General features: G+C 48.9%; 4 protein-coding genes across 7 annotated transcripts in view; 2 read left to right on the forward strand and 2 right to left on the reverse strand.

Annotated features, from left to right (window-relative positions):
• Positions 1-1,030, reverse strand: part of PRPH2 (peripherin 2) — a 31,369-nt gene extending 30,339 nt beyond the window's left edge. The window contains exon 1 of one of the 2 annotated variants that reach the window (XM_055264123.2): positions 943-1,030. The gene's annotated coding sequence lies outside the window, so the exon portion shown is untranslated. The remainder of the gene's footprint in view (positions 1-942) is intronic. The other variant, XM_063633135.1, reaches the window with a different exon arrangement.
• A 36-nt stretch (positions 1,031-1,066) lies between these two features.
• Positions 1,067-7,017, forward strand: LOC129473491 (V-type proton ATPase 16 kDa proteolipid subunit c-like). Its single transcript, XM_055264030.2, has 2 exons — positions 1,067-1,665; positions 6,970-7,017. The coding sequence occupies exon 1, from the start codon at positions 1,075-1,077 to the stop codon at positions 1,552-1,554; it is 480 nt and encodes a 159-aa protein (XP_055120005.1). The 5' UTR covers positions 1,067-1,074; the 3' UTR covers positions 1,555-1,665; positions 6,970-7,017.
• Positions 7,018-9,224: 2,207 nt separating this feature from the next.
• TBCC (tubulin folding cofactor C) lies at positions 9,225-10,984 on the reverse strand. Its single transcript, XM_055263927.2, has one exon. It carries the CDS (start codon positions 10,863-10,865, stop codon positions 9,825-9,827), a length of 1,041 nt encoding a protein of 346 aa, XP_055119902.2. The 5' UTR covers positions 10,866-10,984; the 3' UTR covers positions 9,225-9,824.
• Positions 10,985-11,146: 162 nt separating this feature from the next.
• The window catches only part of BICRAL (BICRA like chromatin remodeling complex associated protein), a 120,633-nt gene continuing 113,590 nt past the window's right edge, over positions 11,147-18,189 (forward strand). Inside the window, exon 1 of one of the 3 annotated variants that reach the window (XM_055263264.2) lies at positions 11,147-11,166. The gene's annotated coding sequence lies outside the window, so the exon portion shown is untranslated. Of the gene's footprint in view, positions 11,167-11,721; positions 13,720-18,189 lie in introns of those variants that run through there. The other 2 variants (XM_055263260.2, XM_055263265.2) reach the window with 2 other exon arrangements.

Raw genomic sequence — 18,189 nt, forward strand, 5'->3', positions numbered from 1 at the left:
AAAGCACTTATTCCATTGCTCAGCTCAAGTCTGGACTCCAATTGGGAGTGACTTCCAAAGCCAGGTCCTGAGCCATATGGGGAAACATTCTTGTTATACTATTGTCACACAGCATTTTGGGTCAAAACAATATTACCCAAAGTGATCACTCTTCTAACAGCCAGTGTTGGCTTCTAATAGCTTTGGATTATCAAAGGATTTCAACTCTTTATCATCAAGGACATTGAAAAGAATTGCTGCCATTTTTAAGTTGTTTCGTTTTGTTTTGCTTTTTCCAAAAGAGGATGTTTAGACAACCAGAGGACTCATACCTCCTACAAAAAATAAAAATAAAAATTGGAAGACTATTATCCTGCAGAAAATAGGATGTAGATGACTGTGACGCTATCACAGACAGCCTCTTAGAAGCACACGTGCAGACAAGAGAAAATCAGAGGGAAGAAGAGGAAGAAAGATTTAATGTAGAAACCAGAAACAAAAATTTAAAAATAGCCCTACAAGGATAACCCGATTAGTCAGGCACCTCTTTCTCCTCAAATGACCTTGAGGTTGTAAATACGACGAGGAGGGCGGTGCTGAGCCCATAGCAAGTCTGTGGATGCCCCCTGGTGGCCCGAAATAGAATGGCTTCAATGGATGGAAATTTAACGTGCTCGCATCCCCAGCACGTTAAATTACCCAGAAAAGTAAGAGAAAAAGAACAGACACATCAGAAATGTCCCTGGCCAAACCTTTCAAGTACGAATCAGGGCAAGATATGGCGATGAACAAGCAGAGAAAAGTGGACTGCAAAGGAAGCAGTAATTAATCTGTCAGAGAAGGGAGGGCTCCTTCTTGCTTCCGGACCATTGGATGTGAGTCTAGATGAGAGGCATCTATTATACAGATAATAGAAGAGGTTAGCGGAACTAAGCATGGTTCACTTTTCTTCTTTAGAAATACCATTAATGCTGATCGCCTTCGCCGCCGCCCACGTGCTCGCCTTCGCGTCCGGCCCCGCCTGGCCCCGGCCTCCGCCTCCGCCTCCGCCTCGGCCTCGGCCCGCAGAGCTCGCCCCCACCCCACCCGCAGACAATGTCCGAGTCCAAGAACGCCCCCCCCTCCCTCCCCGGGTATGCTTCGTTTTTCGCCGTCATGGGCGCCTCGGCCGCCATGGTCTTCAGCTCGCCTCGCGCTGCCTACGGCACGGTCAAGAGCGGTGCCGGCATCGCGGCTATGTCTGTCATGCGGCCAGAGCTGATCATAAAGTCCATCTCCCCAGCGGTCATGGCTGGCATCATCGCCATCTATGGCCTGGTGGTGACAGTCCTCATCGCCAACTCCCCGAATGACGACATCAGCCTCTACAGGAGCTGCCTCCAGCTAGGCGCCGGCCGGAGCGTGGGCCTGAGCGGCCTGGCAGCCGGCTTGGCCATCGACATCGCGGCGGACGCCGGTGTGCGAGCCACGGCCCAGCAGCCGCGACTATTCATGGCCATGATCCTGATCCTCATCTTCCCCGAGGTGCTCGGCCTCTACGGTCCGGTCGTCGCCCTCATCCTCTCCACAGAGTAGCCCCTCTCCGAGCCCACCAGCCACAGAATATGATGTAAAAACCACCCCTCCTCATTCCAGAACGAAGAGCCTGACACACGCACCGAGCCGCGGCCCCCAGTAGTTGATCTGGTACATGCGCAGCGTCCTAGTGCCCGTTGTCTGTTGCCCTGGCCTTGCCCCCGCCCCCGCCCCCGCCGCCCCGTGCCGTGGACATCTGGGTCCACTCATCGCCCCTCCAGGCCCCCGGCGCCCCACCCCCTAGAGTGCTCTGTGTATGCGGATGACTTAGAGTTGTCATTTCTCTTCACTGGATGTTTATTTATAAAGATCTGGCCTGTTCCCGCGTCTTCGGAGAGGCCCTGGTCTCCCAGCTATCTATAACCTTAGCTAGAGTGTGGCCTTGTGGGTTCCTGTTGCTGAGACTTCCTGGATGGAGCTGCCCTCGCCACTGGGCCCTTGGCCCTGCACGGAGCTCTGTCCAATAAAGTTCTCGGATTTGGGGGAAAAAAAAGAAATAACCATTAATGCTATTATAATAACAAAATTATACCGTTTTTCTTGGCCAGGTGTGGTGGCCCACTCCTGTAATCCCAGCACTTTGGGAGGCCGATGTGGGAGGATCGCATGAGGTCAGGAGTTCGAGACCAGCCTGGCCAACATGTTGAAACCTCGTCTCTACAAAAATTACAAAAATTAGTGTGGTGGCAGGCGCCTGTAATCCCAGCTACTCAGGAGGCTGAAGCACAAGAATTGCTTGAATCCGGGAGGTGGAGGTTGCAGTGAGGCAAGATCATGCCACTGCACCCCAACCTGGAAAAAAAGAGAGAGAGAGAGAGAAGAAAGAGAGAGAGAGAAGAAAGAGAGAGAGAGAGAGAAAGAGGGAAGGAAGGAAGGAAGGAAGGAAGGAAGGAAGGAAGGAAGGAAAAGAAAGAGAGAGTAAGAGAGGCTGGGTGGGATGGCTCACACCTGTAACCCCAGCACTTTGGGAGAGGGAGGCGGGCAAATCACCTGAGGTCAGGAGTTCGAGGCCAGCCTGACCGATATGGTGAAACCCTGTCTCTACTAAAAATACAAAAAAATTAGCCGGGCATGGTGCCGCATGCCCGTAGTCCCAGCTGCTCGGGAGGCTGAGACAGGAGAATTGCTTGAACCCGGGAGGCGGAGGTTGCAATGAGCCGAGATTATGCCTCTGCACTCCAGCCTGGGGTGACAGAGCAAGACACTGTCTCACAACAAAAAAAGAAAGAAAGAAAAGCAAGAAAGCAAGAGAGAGAGGGAGGGAGGGAGGGAAGGAAGGAAGGAAGGAAGGAAGGAAGGAAGGAAGGAAGGAAGGAAAGAGAAAGAAAGAAAGAAAGAAGAAAGAAAGAAAGAAAGAAAGAAAGAAAGAAAGAAAGAAAGAAAGAAGAAAGAAAGAAAGAAAAAGAAAGAAACAAAAAGAAAGAAAGAAAGAAAGAAAGAAAGAAAGAAAGAAAGAAAGAAAGAAAGAAGAAAGAAAGAAAAAGAAAGAAAGGAAGGAAAGAGAGGGGCTGGGCACGATGGCTCACGCCTGTAATCCCAGCACTTTGGGAGGCCAAGGCGGGCAGATCACCTGAGGTCAGGAGTTCGAGACCAGCCTGGCCAACATGGTGAAACCCTGTCTCTACTATAGATACAAAAAAACTAGCTGGGCATGGTGGTGCACACCTGTAGTCTCGGCTACTCAGGAGGCTGAGACAGGAGAATTGCTTGAACCCAGGAGGTGGAAGTTGCAGTGAGCTGAGATTGCGCCACAGCACTCCAGCCTGGGCTGACAAAGCAAGACTCCATCTCAAAAAAAAAAAAAAAAGAAAGAAGAGAAATAGAAAGAGAGAGACAGAGAGAAAGAAAGAAAGAAGGAGGGAAGGAAGGAAGGACGGAAGAAAGGAGAAAGAAAGAAGGAAAGAAAGAAAGAGGGAGGGAAGGAAGGAAGGAGGGAAGAAAGGAGAAAGAAAGGAAAGAAAGAAGGAAAGAAAGAAAGAAATAAAAGAAAAAAGAAAAGAGAAGAAAAGAAAAGAGAGAAAAGGGGCCAGGTGCAGTGGCTCACACCTGTAATCCCAGCACTTGGGGAGGCCAAGGTCGGGGGAATTACTTGAGTTCAGGAGTTTGAGACCTTCCTGGGCAACATGGCAAAACCCTATCTCTACAAAAAATAAAAAATTAGACAGGCATGGTGGCGAACACCTGTAGTCCCAGCTACTTGGGAAGCTGAGATGGGAGGATCGCTTGAGTCTGGGAGATGGAGGTTGCAGTTAGCTGAGACTTTGCCACTGCACTCCAGCCTGAGTGACAGAGCAAGACCCTGTCTCAAAATAAGAATAAAAATAAAAGGAAAGGAAGAGACCAGAGCTTTCCCCAAGCCAGTACTGAGGAAAGGCCGTGTGAGGACACAGTGAGAAGACCCATCTGCAAGCCAGGGAGAGAGGCCTTACCAGAAAACAACCCTGCTGGCACCTTCATCTTGGACTTTAGTCTCCAGAACTGTGAGAAAATAAATGTCTGTTGCTCAAGCTGCCCAGTCTATGGAATTCTGTCATAGCAGCCAGAGCTGACTAATGCACTCTCCCTCCCACTCAAGAGGTCACCATTAATCTGAACACCTTAGCTTTTTCTTTTTTCTTTTCTTCTTTTCCTTTTTTTTCTTTTTTTTTTTTTTTTTGAGACAGAGTTTGGCTCTTGTTGTCCAGGCTGGATTGCAATGGCGCAATCTCGGCTCACTGAAACCTCCACCTCCCAGGTTCAAGTGATTCTCCTGCCTCAGCCTCCCGAGTAGCTGGGATTACAGGTGTCCGCCACCATACCCAGCTAATTTTTTAGTACAGACAGGGTTTTGTAATGTTGGCCAGGCTGGTCTTGAACTCCTGACCTCAGGTGATCCTCCCACCTCAGCCTCCCAAAATGCTGAGATTACAGGCGTGAGCCACTGTGCCCAGCCCCAATATCCCAGTCTTACAGCTGTTACTGGACTGAAGAAGTCAGTTGGTTCTTTAACGTCAGTCACAATTGAACCCAAGTCAAGTCTAGCCCATAGTTTCCAGAGATGCAATGTTATAGTTTGGGTTTCCATGGCAGGAAACACACTTCATGCCATAACCATACCAAAATTGAAGATTAAGAGAAACTAAAATCAGCCAGGCGTGGTGACTCATGCCCGTAATCCCAGCACTTTGGGAGGCAGAGGTGGGTGGATCACCTGAGGTCAGGAGTTCGAGACGAGCCCAGACAACATGGTGAAACTCCGTCTCTACTAAAAACACAAAAATTAGCTGGGCATGGGCCAGGCTCGGTGGCTCACCCTGTAATCCCAGCACTTTGGGAGGCTGAGGCAGGCAGATCACGAGGTCAGGAGATCGAGACCACCCTGGCTAACGTGGTGAAACCCCATCTCTACTAAAAATACAAAAAATTAGCCGGGCGTGGTGGTGGGCACCTGTAGTCCCAGCTACTCGGGAGGCTGAGGCAGGAGAATGGTGTGAACCTGGGAGGCGGAGCTTGCGGTGAGCCGAGATCATACCAGTGCACTCCAATCTGGGCGACAGAGCGAGACTCTGTCTCAAAAAAAACAAAAAAAAAAAAAAAGAGAGAAATTAAAATAAAATAAAATACAAATAAATAACAAACATAAACTAAACATGTACCTAGTCAAAAAGTTAAATTGGCTTGTTCTCACTTGTAACTTCAACACTTTGGGAGGCCGAGGTGGGAGGATCCCTTGAGCCTAGGAGTTCAAGACCAGCCTGGGCAACATAGTGACACCCCATCTCTCCAAAAAAAATTAGCCGAGTGTGGTGGCTACTTAGGAGGCTAAGGTAGGAAAATTGCTTGAGCCTGGGAGGTCAAGGCTGTAGTGAGCCATAATTGCACCACTGCACTCCAGCCTGGACAACAGAGTGAGACCCTGTTGTAATAAACAACAACAACAAAAAAGCTAAACTGTCAATGCTCCTTGGGGAAAATTTGTGCATGAACTGGATTTGCTAAGGTTTATTAAACTGCAACTTCTATGGAATGTTCTTGGTAATGTCCATAAGCATTCCTCTGCTCAAGGACCTTAAAAGTCATCCAACGTTCTAATCATCTTTCTTGGAAATTAACATCTCTGATGAGATGTGCGTGAATGGCCCTCCCGGGAGAATTTCAATAACCAAAGCTGGGGAAAAAGCAGTTACTCCTCCCTCCTTCATTTCCCCTCCTCAAAGATTACAGCTAACTTTTATGTAAGTCTTTAGTACTTCTTGATTGGCCAGAAGTTTCCCCTGTACTTTCCCATAGTAGTCGTTCCTTGGTCTCTCTTTAAACTTTTTCCTTTTTTTTTTTTTTGTGAGATAGTGTCTTGCTTTGCCACCCAGGCTGGAGTGCAGTGGCGCCATCTAGGCTTACTGCAATCTCTACCTCCTGGGTTCAAGTGATTCTCAGGCCTCAGCCTCCAGAGTAGCTGGGATAACAGGTGCACACCACCATGCCCAGCTAATTTTTCTATTTTTAGTAGACACGGGGTTTCACCATGTCGGCCAGGCTGGTCTCGAACTCCTGACTTCAAGTGATCTGCCCACCTCAGCCACCCAAAGTGTTGAGATTACAGGCATAAGCCACCGCTACTGGCCTCTTCATTTTTTTTTTTTTTTTTTTTTTTGAGACAAGGTCTCACTCTGTCACCCAAGCTGGAGTGCAGTGGCACAATCACAGTTCACTGTAGCCTTGACCTCTAGGTTCAAGCAATCATCCGCCTCAGCCTCCTGAGTAGCTGGGACCACAGGCGTGTGCCACCATGCCTAGCTAATTTTTGTATTTTTTGTAGAGACAGAGTCTTGCTATGTTACCCAGGCTGGTCTTGAACTCCTAAGCTCAAGCGATCTTCCCGCCGAGGCCTCCCGAAATGCTGAGATTACAGGCATGAATTACCAAGCCCCGCCCATGCCTCATTTTCAAAGAGACTAAGGAAAATCCCAGATTTCCCCGAGGAAGTGACATTTGTCTTGTATGAAATTTTGGCAAGTGCATGGGGACCCAATCTTTGTGGGCACTGCTCGAGAAAAGGCCAGGAAATACAGCAAAAACTATTTGCACTGAATATTTTTTTTTTGAGATGGAGTTTTGCTCTGGCACTCAGGCTGGAGCACAGTGGTACGGTCTTGATTCACCAAACCCTCCGCCTCCTAGGTTCAAGCGATTCTCTTGCCTCAGCCTCCCGAGTAGCTGGGATTACAGGCGCCTGCCACCATGCCCAGCTAATTTTTGTATTTTTAGTAGAAATGGGATTTCACCATGTTGGCCAGGCTGGTCTCAAACTCCCGACTTCAGGTGATCCACCCGCCTTGGCCTCCCAAGGCAAATCCCAAGGCAATCCCGAAGTGCTAGGATTATAGGCGTTAGCCACAGCACTGGCCTGCCCTTAGTATCTTCTATTTCCTCCTCCAGATCCATTCTTCATTTTTCTCCACCCTGTTCTACACCCTGGGAGCTGACTCATATGGACTGCGGCAGCAGACTTCTTTGCCCTGAAATTTCCAGTTGGGCTCCACCAACGGGAGGCACCAATAAAAGAGAATGACATTGTTTAATTCCCATGGCTCTCTCCCTGCCAGGTCACCATGGATTGGCAGCATCCCTCCACTGAGGAATGAAACTCCTGTCAGGTTGCTCGATAACTCTCTCTCTGCATTCAGGTAACATTTTTGTCCCTTCAGCCCTAAGGATGGTAACAGAGATTGTACCATCTCTAATTGCTTTTCCTATACCCTGCCCACAGCTTTGTAAATAGCTCCTGTATTAAGCTCTTCTCAAAGTATCCATTTTGAGCATGCCATCTGTTTCCTGCCAGAGCCCTGACTCATACAGTGTGTTTGATTAATGGGTATTAGTTCAGACTAGCTGGTGCATGAGAAGTGTGTGATGAAACAGTAAAACATCATGTAAGAACAGTAGGCTGAAACAGATGGTGGAGGGGCCTGTCTTCCAGGTCAGGAAGTCTATCAGATAATAAGAATCTCAGAAGGTTTTAGATCAGGAGTGACAAAGCCCTTAAGAAAACTAATTTAGTAGCTGTATGCAGAACAGTTTAGAAATTGGAGACGGGGAGACGAGTTAGGAGATGATTACCATTGCTAGTAGAGGAAGGTAACATTTTGTAACCATCAAACTGGCAAAGACCCAAAAATTTCCTTTTTTTTTTTTTTTTGAGATGGAGTTTTGTTCTTGTTGCCCAGGCTGGAGTGCAGTGGCACAATCTCAGCACACTGTAACCTCCGCCTCCCGGGCTCAAGATAGTCTCCTGCCTCAGCCTCCCAAGTAGCTGAGATTACAAGCGTGTGCCACCATGCCCGGCTAATTTTTGTATTTTTAGTAGTGACAAGGTTTCACCCTGTTGGCCAGGCTGGTCTCGAACTCCTGACCTCAGGTGAGCTGCCTGCCTCGGCCTCCCAAAGTGCTAGGATTACAGGCATGAGCCACCGCGCCTGACACCACCCCCTTTCTTTCTCTTTTTTTTGATACAGTCTTGCTCTGGAAATGCAACGGCACAATAATGGCTCACTGCTACCTCTTCTTGCCAAGTTCAAAGGATTCTCATGACTCAGCATCCCAAGCAGCTGGGATTACAAACACACACCACCACCCAGCAATTGGAAGACCGAGGGGGACAGATTGCTTGAGCTCAGGAGTTCAAGATCAGCCTGGGCAACATGGCGAAGCCCTCTCCACAAAAAATAATACACAAATTAGCCAGGGGTGATGGGGTGCACCTGTAGTCCCAGCTACTTGGGAGGCTGAGGTTGGAGGATCTCTTGAGCCCAGAAGGTCCTTGACCCAGACCCTGTCTCAAAGAAACAAAGGGAAAAAAAGGACTGGGCACAGTGGCTCACGCCTGTAATCCCAGGACTTTGGAAGGCTGAGGCAAGTGGATCAGCCAAGGTCAGGAGTTCAAGACCAGCCATGCCAACATGGTGAAATCCTGTCTCTACTAAAAATACAAAAAATTAGCCGGGCATGGTGTCGGGCACCTGTAATCCCAGCTGCTCGAGAGGTTGAGGCAGGAGAATCACTTGAACCAGGGAGGCTGAGGTTGCAGTGAGCTGAGATCACACCATTGCACTCCAGCCTGGGCAACAAGAGCAAAACTCCGTCTCAAAAAAAAAAAAAAAAAAAAAAAAAGACACAGGTGAAGAGTGATGGCTCTCCAAAGGAACTGAATGGCTAGGGACAAAGGAATTACCTATGGTTTTTTGTTTGTTTTTGAGACAGAGTCTCGCTGACACCCAGGCTGGAGTGCAGTGGCGTGATCTCGGCTCACTGCAACCTCTGCCTCCCAGGTTCAAGCAGTTCTCCTGAGTAGCTGGGACTACGGATGTGAACTATCATGCCCAGCTAATTTTTGTGTTTTCAGTACAGACGGGGTTTCACCTGGCACCTGGTCTCCAACTCTTGACCTCAAGTGATCCGCCCACCTCAGCCTCCCAAAGTGCTGGGGTTGCAGGCGTGAGCCCCCGGGCTCAGCCCTGTAATTTATTAAACATGTATCTATACCCTGACACCGTTGGTTCCTGTCTATAGTCCGAGTGTTTTGGGAGGCCGAGGCAGGAGAATTGCTTGAGGTCAGGAGTTCGAGACCAGCCTGGACAACATAAGGAGAGCCCATCTCTTTAAAAAAAAAAAAAAAAACACAACAAACCCATGTATTTATTGAAGACCTACTTTATTATGCACTGTGATGTTTCAAATATCACAAACCATTACAAAGCAACATAATCACCTTCCTTCCCCCTTATTGCTGCAACTGTTGTGGTAAAAATAAAGCTCTGGCATGGTGGCTGACGCCTGTAATGCCAGCACTTTGGGAAGCCGAGGCGGGTGGATCACCTGAGGTCAGGAGTTCGAGAGCAGCCTGGACAACATGGCGAAACCCTGTCTCTACTAAAAATACAAAAATTAGCATGGTGGCGTGCGCCTGTAATCCCAGCTGCTCGGGAGGCTGACGTATGAGAATCACTTGAACCCAGGAGGCGGAGGTTGCAGTGAGCCTAGATCACGCCACTGCACTCCAGCCCGGGTGACAGAGTAAGACTCCATCTCAAAGGCATGACCAAAATAGCAAAAATGTTTTAGTATTATACCTGTTACGAATTTAATGGAAATTACAAGTAGGAGCCCATTACAATATCAAGCCTTAAAATGCTTAAAACATACAGTGTGACAATAAGTAAACTTCGAGACCCAATAAGGGGGAAAGTCCAACGTGGAAAGTATTTGGTAGGAATGAAGAACAGAGTGACAACTGCTTAGTCCCACTGGATATTTCGCTCCTCTTCAGGAAGAATACTCCAGTTCGGGGAGACCATATCCCGGGCCAGCCAGTTAAAATCATCAACATCGTTCCAGTTATTTTTGCTCCTATCTAAACCAGAGCTCTCGAAGTCCTTGTCGATCTCCGGGTAGCTCCAGGTGTAAGGGGCGAACTGGATCCCACTGCAGTCCTCCACGATGGCCCTGCTGGTCACCTGCAGGAAGATGCGGGTGTCTTTCGTACTGTGTATGCGGAGCTGTTGGCAGGCCACTGCCAGCACGCAGTCACTGCAGTCCTCCAGGAAAACGGAGGTGGACACCGGACCGCAGAGCAGCTTGCAGCTGTGGGCCTTGGTTAGCCGCAGGGTGTTGGGATTTCCATACAGTCTGACTGTGCAGTTGCTCAGTTCGGTCAAAAGGACGTCGCGCTGGTGCAACTCGCTGGCTCTCTTCTCCAAGACTTGGGACTCCAGGCTGGAGAAACCGCAGACCCAGCTGGAGCCGAGGTCTCCTTCTGCCTTCTTGGGCAGCGGGGAGTCCTGTATGCTTTCAACTGCCGGGGGGATGCCAGGAGCCGCAACTACTTTGGTAGACGAAGCAGCATCCTTTCTCCGGGTCTTGAAAGCGAAACGCTTCTTGGGCTGCAGCTCCCGGCGCCGCTCGGCCAGGGCCGCCTGCAGCCGCGCCAGTACCTCTTGTCCCTGCCGCAGGTCGTAAGCGGCTAGGAAAAAAACTGAGTCGTTGATAAGTTTCTGCAGGCCCTGGAGCCGAGAGGCCGCCTCCTCCAGCCGCTCGACCGACTCCGCGCGCTCCAGAAGCTCTTCCACGGCCGCTCGCTCCCGAGCAAAGGTGGCGGCGAAAAAGCGGCTGTTCTCCTTCTCTACCTCCTGGTTCTGCCGCTTTTGTTTCCGCCTTTCCACTTCCAGCTGCCGCTCTTGTTCGCGTCTCTGAAGCCGTTCAGGCACCAGGCTGAGGTCCCGCTGGGACTCCATGTCCCCGGTCCTCACAGCAGCGGCGGAGCAACTAACGGACTCCATATTGACTTCAAGCTTCCTCTCTCTTGTCTTCCCTCCTCCGGGCGCGCTCTCCGTGAGGCCTCCCACCAACGCGTCCGGTGATTGGCCTAACACGATGATGTCAGACCCCCGGCCTTATTTTCTTCGCCTATTGGTTCCTCTGCGTCGGAGGGGGCGGGAGACGGGGCGGGGCCGACTGACTATGGGGTGGGAAGACAAAGGTTCTTGTGGATGGGTGGGGTGGGGTGGGGTGGGCTGGGAGGCAGGCGGGGGAATCTTTTTTTCCTCTTAAAGGGGCAGGACTTATATCCGGGATTGTGGGGTGAGTTGCAGCAGCGGCAGCTGCACATGTGGGTTTGTTTATAAGAACAAGGTTAGAAACTCGCAGGCCTCCCCCTCCCCCCAGCTCCTCCCTACTACCCCCCTACAGGCCGGAGATCCGCTACTAGGGGTGTGGGTGGGAGGGATGAGTGCGTGTGGTGGGTTGGGGGGACAGGTAGTGGTGAGAAAGATGGAGGGGGGGGAATATTGCACCGCCCGGCCCGCGCCGGAGGAAGCAGCAGCTGGAACAGCTGGCTAGGGAGCCGCTTGCATGCCTCCGGTTTTTTCTTTTCCCTTCCACCACCCCTTCCCCCAACCCATTTCTGCCGCCCCGTAGCCCTCATCCTAACCGCCCCCCTCCCCCCTATCCACTGCAGTTCGGCGCGGCCTGGGGGCTCCTGGATCCCCGCAGGCAGTTACTGGGGCGGGAGAAGGCAAGGGGCACTGCGATGGGAGAGACTGGGTTCCTCACTGCAACCGGGTTCGAGGGGCCCTGGGGGAGTCTAGAAAAGGATTACTATTTTTTTGGCCAATTGCTGCAGTCGGAGGGGTGGGGGCGGGGGAAGGTGAGATCCACACCCCCTTCCTCTTTCTTCCCTGTCCTCCCCGAGCTCCGTCCCGGCCACTCCCTCCGCAGCTGGGCGTCGCCGGCCGCGCCGGGGTGAGACCCTAGCCCCGGGCTCCGTGGCTCTCTGGGGCGGTCGGTTTTAGGAAAGCGGTGGGAGAAGCGGTACATTATTTCTAGGGGTGGTGGGAGGGATTTGTCACCGGAAGTGAATGGCCTAGCTTGAAGTCGGGACCAACCCGAGGTGTGGGTGGGCAGCCAAGACAGCGCAGTCACTGGCAAAAACCCGAGGCAGCGGGCAGGGCGAGAACCCGAGATGCAACCGCTGCCCGGGCGCGGCATCCTCGCATGCTTCGCTCAGCCCTGCGGAGCTCCTGGACCTCCTTAACCCTGCCTGTCCTTCCAACCCTAGGTTTCCTCCTCATATCCCCAGTTCCCAGCCTCCATCGTTTAAATTGAGGTATTTAACGGCCCAAGAAACTTGAAATTTCACCGATCTACCTGCATTTTGATGCAGAGGAAGATGGGAGGAAACGAGAGCCATTGAATTAAGTCTGAGTTAAAACTGATCTCCCATTTTCACGCCCCACGCTCTTCCTTTCCTTCCCACTTAAAACAAACAAAACACACATAAATTGCTGGGCCGAACAGAGTATTTCTCCGCTGAGAGCACAGTTCATACCGTGTGGCAGATTCCCCACGCAGGCGGGGCGCGGGGGTAGGGGAGAGGCTTGTGTGTCCGCGTGTCTGCGTGCACCCGATGGAAAAGGGGGTGCCGAAAAACAGTGGTGCTTACTCTTGTGCATAGTCATCGTTTTCGCTAGTCTTGTTTTATGGGCAGATTAGGTGAGGCTTCCGTTTTTGCTTTTTTTTTTTTTTTTGAGACGGAGTTACGCTCTTGTTGCCCAGGCTGGAGTGCAATGGCGCGATCTCGGCTCACCTCAATCCGCCTCTCGGGTTCAAGCGATTCTCCTGCCTCAGCCTCCCGAGTAGCTGGGATTACAGGCATGCGCCACCATGTCCGGCTAATTTTGTATTTTTAGTAGAGACGGGGTTTCTCCATGTTGGTCAGGCTGGTCTCGAACTTCTGACCTCAGGCGATGCGCCCTCCGCGGCCTCCCATAGTGCTGGGATTACAGGCGTGAGCCACTGTGCCCGGCCGGTTTTGTTCTTTTTTTTTTTTTTTTTTCCCTTCAGAAAAACAGGTTTATTTCACAAAACCGTGGGTCTGAAAGCTGGTGGATGAAATATAGCTAGTTATCTTGTCCAAGTCGTGGAGGAATTGCAGTAGCTGCTTTATTTTATGAAATGTTGATTTAAGCAAAGAAGATTTAGTGAAGATTTTTCTAGAAAAAAAACAACCTGACCTTTTAAGTTTTTCAGGTTGAACCTGTGTCACTCAAATTAAGAACATTTGTAGTTAAAGAAGGTTTATTGGACTTGGAGGTTGCAGCTGGAGTGAGATAACATTTCGGTATTAGGCACAGTGAATCTATGGGTGTTGTAAGTGTTGGCTGTATCCCAAGTGGAATTGGATGTTATTAAACCCTTTCAAGAACTTCATTTCTGTCTACCAACAGGTTTTTGCTACAATCCAATAGACTTGGGAAGTTTCTAAATACTTGAAGTTGGTTAGTTCGAACTTTTAAGAAAAGGAAACACTTAAAAACAGAGCTTGACAGGTCACCCAGTTGACCCAGTGTGTTAGGGGCAGTTTCAAAGACTGATGTGAGGAGGAGTGGAAAGGGGTCAGTGAGTGATATGGTCACTGTGAAGCATTGGCTTGACAGTTCTTTACAGCCCCCCTGCACAGCTGCAGGCTGTGAGGTATGTGGTCAAGAAATGGAGATAACGCTGTTTCTGAGCTCAAACACAGTAGGAAGGCTGCGAAATGGCTGGCATTGCCCGGCTGTGTTTGCATCCTCTCTCTGCCATTTGAGGGCAGTGGATTCAGCATGCATCTTTGAAATAGATCCCAGCTTGTCAGAGGTAAGTGCCTGTTTTGATGGAAGGAGAGTGGGGAATGCATTACAGGGGAAATGTAGCAAAAGGCAAGCAGCTCTGAGTTCTGCATCCTACTTTCAATGATACCTCAAACGGCTTGTGAATCAAGGCACTGCTCTCTTGTAGATATCTTGAAAAATGAAAGAATTCTAACGTGTTATGGACTTTACCATTTATTTAACAACAGTTTAGATACTTTATGGTTCTATTTGTTAGATTTAGATCCCCCTTTTAACTTTTTGAAAATTTCCAACATATATAACATGGAGAGAGTATTAGAAGTGTTCCAAGGACTCACATACCCATCACCCAGCTTCAACAACTGCCAACTGATGTTAAGTAAATAAGCCAGGAACAGAAAGAAAAATATCACATGTTCTCACTCGTATGTGGGAACAGAAAAAGTTGACATATGGAGTTGGAGTGTAGAATGATAGTTACCAGAGGCTGGGAAGTGGAGGGAGATGAAGTGAGATTGGTTAAAGGGCACAAAGGTACAAGTTAGATAGAGGGAATAAGTTCTAGTGTCAGCACAGTAGCCTAATTCGAGTTAACAATAATGTATTGTATATTTCAAAATAGCTAGAAGAAAGGATTTGAAATGTTCCCAACACAAAGAAATGATAAATGTTTGAAGTAATAGATATCCCAATTATTCTAATTTGACCATTACATATTGTATGCATGTATCAAAATATCACATGTACCTCATAAATATGTACAATTATTATATATCAATAAAAATGATAATAACGTTTTAAAAAACAGTTACCAACTGACAAGCTTGTTTCCTGTAAAGCCCTAGTCACTTCCCCACCTCTCACCCTGATTATTTTTTGGCAGATCCCAGATATTATATTATTTCATATTTTATTGTCTATAAATATTTCACTATATACCTCTAAAAGATTAGAAGTTCCTTTTTTTTTTTTTTTTGAGACAGAGTCTCGCTCTGTCGCCCAGGCCAGAGTGCAGTGGCGTGATCTCAGCTCTGTGCAACCTCTGCCTCCCAGGTTTAAGTGATTCTCCTGCCTCAGGCTCCCAAATAGCTAGGATTACAGGCGTCCACCACCACACCCGGCTAATTTATTTTTATATATATACTTTTAGTAGAGACGGCGTTTCACTATGTTGGCGAGGCTGGTCTTGAACTCGTGACCTCATGATCTGCCCACCTCTGCCTCCCAAGGTTCTGGGATTACAGGCGTGAGCCACCGTGCCTGGGCCCTTTTCTTTTTTTTTAAATTGAGACAGGGTCTCACTCTGTCGCCTAGGCCAAAGTGCAGTGATGCAATCATGGCTTACTGTAGTCTTGACCTCCCAGGCTGAAGTGATCCTCCCACCTTAGCCTCCTGAGTAGCTGGGACTACAGGTGTGCACCACCAATCCCAGCTAATTTTTGTATTTTTTTTTTTTGCAAAGACAGGGTTTCGCCGTGTTGCCCGGGCTGGTCTTAAACTCTTGGGCTCAAGTGATCTGCCCACCTCGGCCCCTGGAAGTGCTGGGACTACAGGTGTGAGCCCCCACGCCTGGCCACTTCCCTTTTAAGACAGCCACATTGCCATCACCACACTCCAAAAAAGCATAGAAAATATTTTCTTAATAGCAGATTGCCAGTCTATATTCACATCTGATTATCCCATAATATACTTTTGTTTTTTTCTCAAGACGACGTCTTGCTCTGTCGCCCAGGCTGGAGTGCAATGGCGCGATCTCGGCTTACTGCAACCTCCGCCTCCTGGGTTCAATTGATTCTCGTGCCTCAGCCTCCTGAGTAGCTGGGATTACAGGTGCCCACCACCATGCCTGGCTAATTTCTTCTATTTTTAGTACAGATAGGGTTTCACCATGTTGGCTAGGCTGGTCTTGAACTCCTGACCTTGTGATCTGCCCATGTCGGCTTCCCAAAGTGCTGGGATTACAGGCGTGAGCCACTGCCCCCGGCCTTTTTTTTTTTTTTTTTTTCTAATTTTTTTATTTTTATACTTTAAGTTCTGGGATACATGTGCAGAATGTGCAGTTTTGTTACATAGGTATACATGTGCCATGGTGGTTTGCCGCACCTGTCAACCTGTCATCTAGGTTTTAAGCCCCATATGCATTAGGTATTTGTCCTAATGCTCTCCATCCCCTTGCCCAGTTTCCTTTTTTTAAAGTTATTTTATTTGAATAAGGATCCAAACAAGTTCCATACACTGCATTTAGTTATTGTGTCCCTTAAATCACTTTTTTTTTTGAGTTAGACAAACAGCTTTATTTGAAAGATGTGGTCAGCCAAGTCCCCCGCCAACCCCAAGGTCCTGGCAGCATTGGCCTCAGGCGTGGGAGGACCCGTGTCCTGGGTGGAGAGCCTTAAATCACTTTCACTGTGTGGGTTCCTTTTTCTCTAAATTGTTTTGTTGAAGCAGCTTGGTCATTTGTTCAGTAGAGTTTCCCACAGTCTGGATTTTGTTGGTTGCATCCCTATACAGTATTTGTTAAATTTTAAATGTCTGTTGTATTTATTTGATCTTTAGTGTCACAAAGGGAATTTCATGATTGTAGTTATATGCCTCAAGAAGTAAGTAGTGAAAGCATTTAAGCAAAGTAAAACAGTCTTTAGGTATGGTTAAACAATACAGGAATAGGCCCTTTGGTGTTCTCTGGAGTTTATCAGAGACCCTGCACTGGTGGAAGATGCTAGCCACACCCAGGCAAATAAAAGGACCCTTTTTCTTTCTTTTCTTTTCTTTTTTTTTTTTTTTTTTTTGAGATGGAGTTTTGCCCTTGTTGCCCAGGCTGGAGTGCAGTGGCATGATCTTGGCTCACTGCAACCCCCGCCTCCCGGGTTCAAGCGATTTTCCTGCCTCAGCCTCCCAAGAGGCTGGGATTACAGGCATGCGCCACCATGCCTGGCTAATTTTGTATTTTTAGTAGAGACGGGGTTTCTCCATGTTGGTCAGGCTGGTCTTGAACTCCTGACCTCAGGTGATCTGCCCGCCTCAGCTTCCCAAAGTGCTGGGATTACAGGCATGCGTCACCACGCCCGGCCAAGCCCCTTTTTCTAGTAGTTTGATGCCAGAAAGAAGCATCACCTCTTCATCTCTCAGCAAGTATTGACTATATATGGGATGGAAGGCATTCATTAAAGAGCTGTGCACATCAAAGTTATCAAATGTTAGGCAAATCTTCCTACCTTGGCTGCTGACTTTCTGGCGGGAAGACAGTGAAAGGTGACAGTTGTGCAGGCAGGTCCTGTTGTTGGGAAGCAGGACAGGAGCAGCCTTTTCCTTCTGCCTTTGCCCCTGGCTCTTTCCTCCCCCTCAACGCCCTTGACCTTCTGAAACTTTTTTCATCATTGTACGCTTAATGTCTAGCACATAGGCTGGCACGTGTTTATTTATCTAAACATCTGTTTATTAAGCACTAACTGTGCCCAGCACTGAGCCAAGGAGGCCCTAAGACTGCCAAAGTGAATAAAAACAGACGTAGTCCCTGTCCTCCTTAAGAAGGCCTAATTTGGGCAAATAGTCACAAAAACATGTAAAATGTGTTCTTTGCTTGCTGAGACTGGGTCTCTCTCTCACCCAAGCTGGAGTGCAGTGGCATAATTATAGCTCACTGCAGCCTCAAACTCCTGGGCTCAAGCAATTCTCCCACTTCAGCCTCCTGAGTAGCTGGGACTACAGATGCATGCCACCATGCCCAGCTAATTTTTTTTTTTTTTTTTTAGATAGAGTCTCACTGTTGCCCAGGCTGGAGTGCAGTGGCGCCATGTCGACTCACTGCAGCCTCCACCTCCCAGTTTCAAGCAATTCTCCTGCCCCAGCCTCCTTAGTAGCTGGGGTTACAGGCACACGCCACCACGTGTGGCTAATTTTTGTATTTTTAGTAGAAACAGAGTTTCGCCATGTTAGCCAGCTAGTCTCCAACTCCTGACCTTAGGTGGTCCACCTGCTTCTGCCTCCCAAAGGACTGGTATTACAGGTGTGAGCCACCGTGCCCTGCCCCCCAGCTGACTTTTTTTTTTTTTTTGGTTGGGAGGGACAGAGTTTCACTCTGTCACCCAAGCTAGAGTGCAGTGATGCGATCTCGGCTCACTGCAACCTCCACCTCCCAAGTTCAAGTGATTCTCCTGCCTCAGCCTGCCGAGTACCTGGGACTACAGGCACTTGCCACCATGCCTGGCTAATTTTTTGTATTTTTAGTAGAGACTGGTTTCACCATGTTGGCCAGGCTGGTCTCGAACTCCTGACCTCAGGTGATCCACCCACCTCAGCCTCCCAAGGTGCTGGGATTACAGGCATGAGCCACCATGCCTGGCCTAATTTTTAAATGTTTTTGTAGAGACAGGGTCTTGCTGTGTTGCCCAGTCTGGTCTTGAACTCTTGGCTTCAAGGGATCCTCCTTTCTCGGCCTCCCAAAGTGCTGGGATTACAGGCATGAGCTACTACACTTGGCCAATCATTGCTATAA

This window comes from Symphalangus syndactylus, chromosome 23, assembly GCF_028878055.3.
Source record: "Symphalangus syndactylus isolate Jambi chromosome 23, NHGRI_mSymSyn1-v2.1_pri, whole genome shotgun sequence".
NCBI classification, from domain to species: domain Eukaryota; kingdom Metazoa; phylum Chordata; class Mammalia; order Primates; family Hylobatidae; genus Symphalangus; species Symphalangus syndactylus.

What these genes read in the sequence shown, in the direction of transcription:
- LOC129473491 (XM_055264030.2), top strand. Translation starts at nt 1,075, where the DNA reads ATGTCCGAGTCCAAGAACGCCCCCCCCTCCCTCCCCGGGTATGCTTCG.
- TBCC (XM_055263927.2), bottom strand. Translation starts at nt 10,865, where the DNA reads ATGGAGTCCGTTAGTTGCTCCGCCGCTGCTGTGAGGACCGGGGACATG.